Source organism: Equus przewalskii, chromosome X, assembly GCF_037783145.1.
Source record: "Equus przewalskii isolate Varuska chromosome X, EquPr2, whole genome shotgun sequence".
Lineage (NCBI taxonomy): Eukaryota > Metazoa > Chordata > Mammalia > Perissodactyla > Equidae > Equus > Equus przewalskii.
Genome location: NC_091863.1, coordinates 83,994,278 through 84,002,377, shown reverse-complemented (window position 1 = coordinate 84,002,377; position 8,100 = coordinate 83,994,278). Strand labels below are relative to the sequence as shown.

At 48.2% G+C, this 8,100-nt stretch overlaps 1 protein-coding gene across 1 annotated transcript; it reads left to right on the top strand.

The window, feature by feature from the left end:
- Positions 1–1,031: 1,031 nt before the first annotated feature.
- Positions 1,032–7,417, top strand: ESX1 (ESX homeobox 1). The gene is made up of 4 exons (XM_008511169.2): positions 1,032–2,194; positions 2,384–2,702; positions 3,822–3,867; positions 6,907–7,417. The coding sequence occupies exons 1-4, from the start codon at positions 2,113–2,115 to the stop codon at positions 7,234–7,236; spliced, it is 777 nt and encodes a 258-aa protein (XP_008509391.2). The 5' UTR covers positions 1,032–2,112; the 3' UTR covers positions 7,237–7,417.
- Positions 7,418–8,100: the final 683 nt, after the last annotated feature.

Sequence of the window (8,100 nt, the reverse complement as noted above, 5' to 3'; positions counted from 1 at the left end):
TTTATGGCAAAACTTGCAGGGGGCACAGGAATGGCTGAGGTTCAGAAAACATTGGAGTAGGGGCCGCCCAGAGGCCAAGTGGTTAAGTTCTCCTGGGGGCCGGAGTTTCACCAGTTGGGATCCTGGGCGCAGACATGGCACCACTCATCAAGCCATGCCAAGGCAGCGTCCCACATAGGACAACCAGAAGGACCCACAACTAGAATATATGACTATGTACTGGGGGGCTTTGGGGAGAAGAGGAAAAAAAAGAAGATTGGCTACAGATGTTAGCTCAGGTGCCAGTCTTAAAAAAAGAAAAAGAAAACATTGGAGTAAACCATGGAATCCTAAAATGTGACAGAACACACCTAAGCTGTTACCAATGTACTAAGTAGGCTACTGCACTCCATGATTAAACATGTATGGATCTCTTGTGCAGTAACTCATCCCAGGCCAAAATTGTTCGCCAGGAATCCAGACAAAAGCGCACCGTTATTTACTCCTTTAAAATAAGACAGCAGCAATACGGTGAAAAGTGCACAGACTTTGTAGTCAAACTAGCTTGTACGACCGAGGGCAAGTTGCCTGGCTTCCCTGGGGCTCAGTTTTCTGTGTAGAAAATGGGTATGATAATAATGGTGGTTGCAAAGGTAAGAGTAGGATAAATTATGTACGGTGCCAAGCAGAGGGCCCATTATTAGAAGTTATTCTTAGAATATGAAGGGCATTAACAAATCCTGGAGCACCTGCAAACGCTTCTTGAACGAAGAACCATAGAGCCTTCCACTGTAGCCTGGTCCTTTTTCATTCGACACAGTAGTGAGGGAAAACGGCTCACGAAGATAATTCTAGATAAGGGGAAGGGGAGGAGGGGCAGTGGGAGCAGGGAAGGCGGGAACTCTTCCCAGGTCTACAGTACTGGCCCGGGAATAAGGCGCGCTTTCGGCTCCTGCTGCAGTACTGGCCCGGGAATAAGGCGCGCTTTCGGCTCCTGCTGCAGTACTGGCCCGGGAATTAGGCGCGCTTTAGGCGCCTGCGGAGCAGGGTGCAGAAAGAAGCGCAGCAACCCAGCAGAGCAAATGTTGCATGCGGCAGGAACCGAAGGAAGGGCTCCTTGCAGCACAGGCATTCTTGCATGCACTACGCACTTGGCAAGTCTCTACACTTGCACTCTAACGTGGGCTCATTACTAAAAATCTGAAGTTCTTGGAGTTTTCTCAAAAGGCACGTGGGGTTTCTTGCAGCGTGCATCTGAGCACACGGACTGCTCTGCAAACCCAACCACAAACTCTCGCTCCAGGAATGCACGGCGGGATCTGATTTCAAAAACCCAGTGCACGCAGCCTCCAAACTAATCATTTCGTCTTAATCGCTAGCCCGATATGCGGACTTTGGGCGCGAATGAAACAGAGCCAGACAGTCCTATCCATTAGTCGCCAACTTCTAGGAGAGGGTAGTCGCGCTCAGAGCCGAATCTAGGATAGACTAACCACTTCGCTTTAGCGTGCTTGGGCTGCTGAGGGCTCCGCGCTTCCCGCTGCCCTATCTCTCCGTCTTTTCCTCTGGGGAAGCAAGGGGCACCACACCACTCGCGGGCTGCGGAACATCGAGCGTGGGGCGGAGGAACGTTCTCCAAAAACTTCCCCGCGAGCTCCAGGAGCTAGCGTGAGGTCTTGTCCCCCGCCCCCAAAACGGTTTTCACAATCCAGCACAACCCCTTCCTCCAATCAGACACTTAGTCCGAGTTGGAAATGGTCAGTTAAGCAACAAGTGGGAGTCACTGTTCCCCACACAAGCATGCCCACTACAAGCACCACTGTCGCACACACTCGCCCTGTTTTACTCATACGCCCTGGTCACGACAGCGCCCCCATCAGGTCCCACCGACACCAACCGGAGGTAATGTGAACGCTAACAGAGGGCGTCTAACCGACGCGAGCGCCTACGCTTTGACCCTGCTGGGGGCAACATACCCCCTATATAAGGTGCACGAGGCTCAGACTCCGCGCCGGAAGAGGTGCCAGCGGCAGAAGAGCACCCCCGCCGGGCCAGCTCCAGCTCCAACCCCAGCCGGGGATCGCCACCGAGCGCAGCACAGAGACTGTGGAAGCGCGAGGATTCATCGACAGCATGGAGCCTCGTCCTGGGTGCAGCCACTATGACGCCGGCTACCGCAGCCTGGGAGCCCACGAGAGGGAGGAAGAACTGCGCGGTCAGTACCTAGACGGGGACAAGCGCTTCGGCAAATCCTGGAGAGGACGTTTTCCTGGGAGGGGTGGGTGGAAGGGACGCCGCGCTGTCGTCGCCGCTGCTCTTCTATCGCAGCCCTTCGCTCCCTCCAGCCCGAGCCCCGTGGGCTCTAGCGCCCCGGTCTCTCTCTTTTGCTTTCCTCCTTTCCCAGATGTGAAGCCTACCTTGACCGGGGTGATTAAAACACGAGGAGACGAGGAGGAGACGCTGTCCGAAACTGGGAACGGGGCAGACGCAGCAGGCGATCTTGGTGCGAGAGGGCGCAGCCTCTTGGACCGCGAAACTCCTGAGGGAGGGCGTGGCGGCCGCGTGGAGCCGCCGCTGCAGCGGGAGGAGCCTCCCCCGCCGGCGGAGGGGCCACAGATCCTGGAGAGGAACCGGCGCCGCTACCGCACCGTCTTCACCCAGCTGCAGCTGTACGAGCTCGAGCTCATCTTCCATCGCACTCCGTACCCCGACGTGCTCGCTCGGTAAGTGGCTCGCTCTGCAGGCGGCCAATTTTCTCCAAGGGGCTCGGGCTCCTCCCGGGGCGCCTTAGGCTCTTTCCCGGGACCCTTTACCTGCTCTCCTGAGCCAAATGCCACTTCGGCGGGGCTCAAGGCCGCCGGGGTCCGCTCTTGCTCTCTGGGGTTGGGGCAATGCCTACAGAGCCTGCGGGACTGTGAGACAGGAGTGGGACTAGGGTGAAGCAAATAAGGCAGGGTCTGATTGATCCCAAAATTAAATTAACTAATTTAATTTAAGTTAAATTAATAAAAACGTAAATTAATTTAAAATTTTGATAATTTGTTCATCATGGGTTTTTTGCATTAATTTTTATATTTTGAATAGTGTATTAAAATTTTTATCATGATTACTCAGCTCTTTCGCGTACTTTAAATTTTGCGCACGAGGCGAGAGCCTCGTCTGCCTCCCCCTAGTCTCGGCCATGCAACCTGGAGCACTGTTTTCAGGCGGCAGTTTTTTGAGCGTTTAAAAGCCAGCGACCCCTTCCCCTCGCTTTCCTTACTTGGAGCCTTTGTGGTCCAGATCCCCGTAGTGTAGACGAAGGAACAGGCCTATTCTGGCCCGGCAGGAAAGCGGGGACCAAAACAAGTCAGTGCGAGTGTTGGGGACGCCCTTTCTGGTCCCGCTGGATTGAGCCTTCGCCCGCCAAAGGGCAAAAACGAATTTCCCTTGAGCGCTTCGCCGACGCGGTTTGCAGTTTCTCCTTGAGAGTTCACTTCCCCCTTTTACAGTAAAGAGAAATATGCTTCAAAACACCGTTTTAAAGGTGTTTTGGCCTTTTATTTATTTTCACCGAGGAACCTCTCAAGAAAAGATTTCCAGGATTGTTCTCTGCTGTTCCACAAACAGAAAAATTGATTGAGTCATATCCAACAAACAGACCCCCTACCAGGAACTTTCACATATATTGCCTTTTTCTATCTTATTTAACAGAGTTGTTGATGGGCAAACTCTCCCTAAAGCAAGCCCCACGTTGTACCGCAGAAAACTGCCCTAGAAGGGAGGATAGAAATAATGTGCATAATATATTTCATTTTATCCACAACTCCAAATACTAAATATTTACAATTTTCCCCCCTCAGAGAGGAGATTGCAGGACGGCTGAATCTGAATGAAGGCCGAGTGCAGGTCAGTAAATCTTAAAAGGCTAATTGGCAGGGCAGCCGTGCTAAACAGGCATTAGGTTTTGTCCTGGACATTCTCAGGTTGGTGTGTTTTGTTGTCTTTTCCATGTTTAGCAAATAAGTTTTGAACAATGGGCTCTTCAGGGGTGGAAAATGGAATAAGTAAGTTCAAGCTTATGGAAGTTGCCCATGACCAGAGGAAATGTGATTTCCTAAAAGGGAAAAAACAGAGAACACACACTTCTCCCCTCACCGCGCACACACACACACACACACTCACTCTGAGACATTTTTTTCCAATAAATAAAGTTCACCTCCTTCTAACACTGGCATCCTTTAGGAAGGATGTTAGTCTCCTCCCTAAAGGAATGTTTCTATGTGGAATCATGTTGGAGCTCAGTCTCACCTGGGGAGTGTTCAAATTAATTCACTGAAGAGCTAGGTTATAAAACAGTGCAACTGTACTAAATTATTCAAAATATTTAAAGCCAGGCATAAACTCTTGGCTAAATGAGTGAATTTATAAATATTCAGGCATTGGGAGGAGGAAGTAATTCACACACAGAACACAGTACATGAGTAAGTAATGTATGTTTAGTTACACTGAGACTGACGGGGGGAGCTTAAAAGTCCAAGTGTCGTTGTATTTAAGTGTTTTGTAAAGCAGTGTAGAGAGTACAACCTGAAATTTTAATTCTTTGGAAGACTTTGATGTCAGCCTGAAAACATAGCCAAAATATTGCACTTATGATGGTAATGGGGAAAAGTTTGCAAGCTTTGGAAAATTGTCCTGAAAAATGAAACCACAAAAGAGAAGGAACAATTTTGAATAAAGTGCCACTGACCTAAGAAGGGGTGTAATGTTAGAGAAGAATTGTATACAGTCAAATATATGTGTTGCAGATGCTGCATAAATTCAACTTTTTGGAACTACCAAGTGCATCAGTGGATAGTCCCTTGCGGAATTTTTAACATCTAAGAATTTTTAGTTCCTTTTCGGTGGTATTATTCTGAAAGAGTCAGTTTTCTGGAATTTGATTGGCTGTGAGGATGGTCTCACTTCAGGCCAAGTTCTGACCTGTGTTAATTTAAAATACTTTTTCATTTACTCAGCCAGTGATTACTGGTTTGTAGGGCATGGAGTCAGAAAGTGACTATTTCAGATTGTAGAAAACCATAGTTAATTCAAAGAAGTATTCACCCCCCTCAAAAAAATACATTTGTATATATATGTCTCAGATGGCTTAGTAGTTTTGCTGCAGAGTGCATGCGTGAGTGCGGTGACGGAAACGTGCTGCACATCTGTGGGTGATGTGCAGAAAAGCAGCCCAGCAAAGCAGACCACTGAATGCTGGCCTCCTAATGCCATAGGCTGGACCAACAGTCAGGCCTGGTCTCAGGTAGAGGGGAGAACGGGTCCTCCACCTCCTCAGGCATGCAAGGTAAGCTCAGAGGAAAAGAAAAACAAGGTTTGCTGAGTTGCTTTTCCTCCTCCCTGGGTTTACATAGTCTTCTCAATGTATTTCTGAAGGGGAAATGAACCAGAAAACACAAATAGGGGAAAAGGCAATGTTCTCATATATTTCTAAACTCTGTAGCATGAATTTCCCCAAGAAACTTAGTAGGCGCTCCCCCTCTCCAGTTTGGAAATATAGTAGACCTGTTTTATGAAACCAGTACGTACTAGGAATATGGACCTATTATCAGCCCATACCAAAATTTGCCAGATATTGGCTTTGGTTATGTTTAGGGAGATTTTCTTCAGACTGTATATTTATGCAGCAGAAGGACCCCAAGTCATAAGACTGGAGAGAGAAAAGGCCCTTTGTCTCACTTAAAATTTGCAGTTTGGGAACTTCCAAAAGGATTAAATATAATACAAACCCCATTAACTAGTATACTAAGAGGACAGCAAAGTCTGCCCGCTTTTTTATCTGTTTGTTAATAGTTGGCAAACACTTAGGGAGGAGCTTTTTTTTGTGCCCCCTTATCCCACGTTGTTGTTGAACATCTTCCTAAAATGCGTGATTGAACCTTCCTGCCTTAGGAATGAGTGATGGGATTGGGGTCTCCTGGTGAAGGAGTGGAGCTGGCAGGACCTAGGGCACCCCAGACGCTGGGTGACAGTGGCTCCTGTCCAGGATCCTGAAACTAGCTAGAGCCAAATGAGCTGCCCTTGTCCTGAGCCCAGGAAGCTTTAGAGGGTAGGGCAGACTGGAGCATGCAAAATTGCCAGTGATGACAATGGGATGTCCAGTCTCTTATCTGGGCAAAGGATTTTGAGTTTAGTGAATTTGGATTCAGTTAGGCTAAACTTTCCTTAATACTAAAGGCTAAAATATCAAGGCAGTGTCCACTGCTTCAGCAACTCTCAAGTCCCAGCAAGACAAGCTACAAAGTCCCTGGGACCCCATGACCAAGTCTCCCTTGATATACCACCTGTTTAATTCTCAGGAGGTTTCAGACAAAGAGTGATCACTTAAGCAACATCGGAGGAAATCTTGTCTAAAAATGCAACGTGTTCCTGTGGATTGGTTACTTCAGACTGAAGATGGGCTTTTCAAATAGGGGGTGGTTCTCCTCAGTATGACTTTAATCGGGCCCACCTTTATACCGTGCTCAGCTCCCCCACAACCAGGGTAACAGTATTCCTGGTGAGAAGAGGATGGAGGCAGCTGGACAGCTGATGATCCAGCGTCTTTTTACCCTGTTATCACGCATGAGCATTAACAGCAGGGACCTGGTGCAATTCATCAGTTAGACCTGCATCCAAGACCTGGAAAAAAACATCAAGGAAGACTAAAAATGGGGAGGACAGAGACAAAGGAATGTGCCAATGTCTGGACTGGGCTTGGCTTACTAAGAGTTAGCTGAGGGAGGAGGTGTGCTGCTGACTTTCCCAAGATGTTTTAGGAATAAGGAAATAGCTTCTCCTGCTGCAGTTTAAAATCTCAGTGGTAGAGTTGCATGTTATGCGTTTTTTACTATGACATTAACTGTTTATTATATACTAAACCAATTCCCTTTTTCCCTCTGATTGAAGGTTTGGTTTCAGAACAGAAGGGCCAAGTGGAGAAGACACCAGAGGGCACAGCAGTTAAGAAATCTGGTCCCCATCGCCATGGGTCCCCCTGTGGGAGTCACCTTTGATGGGCTCTATCCTGTAGTCCCTGTTCTAGAGGCTGCTTGGAGATATGTTCCTCTAGTGCCATGGCCACTAGTGCCACCAGGGCCACCCCCACCACTTGTGGTACCCGAGCCACCCGTGATGCCTGTGCCACCCCCAGCACCTGCACCTCCGTTTCCTGTGGCCCCTATAGGTATGGCATGGGACCCTGTCATCAACGGTCCTTACGCAGGTCCCATTTTCTGAAGTATGGTCTTTGTGACAGTTTTTCCAAAGTATTTTTCTGCCAGATATGAATTGTGCGTGGCACAACATCAAGAGTTATTCATCAAATACCTGTTAAATGAACTGAATAAATGAACAAAATCAGTTCCTATTGTTTTTGTAAGGCACATTGTATTATCAATAAAGATGCAAATTAGCAATATATTGGTTTTGGATGCCAGTTGGGATAAGTAGAATGTGGATGGGAATTGCTTAGGGAATGCCATTCAAACAGAAGGTCTAAGGGGCCTCCTTTCATAAGGTAATAGCCCTGGGTCACCGTCAATGGGCCATACACAGCACAGAGTTCTCCAAGTGCCCGTAGAGGTTTACACTGGCCACACATTCTCCTTCCACACCTCCCTGCTGCCGTCCTCATCCCCACCAGGCCCTGTTGTGCAAGATAGGAAGGGGTGAATCTCTAGTAGAAAATAGTATGTTTCCGGGTGGGGCCATGTTCCATTCATGCCAAGGAGCTTGACAGCCATGGACTGTCCTAAGAAGGTACTCACAGGGCTGTAAGGGAAAGTGGCAGCTAAACATCCATCAGTACTCTCCAAATTCTGTTCACTGCCCTCCATTTTGTGGAGGTCATAGGGGAATGGGAAGCATTTTGGTTCAAAGAAGACACAAGAGGGGGCTCCATTAAGATCAGAAAGGGCCTCGTCTCCATTTCTCACCACCAGCCCAAGAGAGCCTATTATTGTGGCTTCCCCAGCGCAGAAGCAGACAATCACACCTTCCAGTGTATTTTGTCACCTTCAACATCCAGGAGATCGTGAAAGTCCACTATTTTTTAAACCATAACTTTCTTTTCAGTAGAACCTTTACTTTTGACCAATCTCT

What these genes read in the sequence shown, in the direction of transcription:
- ESX1 (XM_008511169.2), top strand. Translation starts at nt 2,113, where the DNA reads ATGGAGCCTCGTCCTGGGTGCAGCCACTATGACGCCGGCTACCGCAGC. An exon ending in GAGGGAGGAAGAACTGCGCG is followed by an intron (nt 2,195 to 2,383) that starts GTCAGTACCTAG and finishes CTCCTTTCCCAG; the next exon opens with ATGTGAAGCCTACCTTGACC. An exon ending in TACCCCGACGTGCTCGCTCG is followed by an intron (nt 2,703 to 3,821) that starts GTAAGTGGCTCG and finishes TTCCCCCCTCAG; the next exon opens with AGAGGAGATTGCAGGACGGC.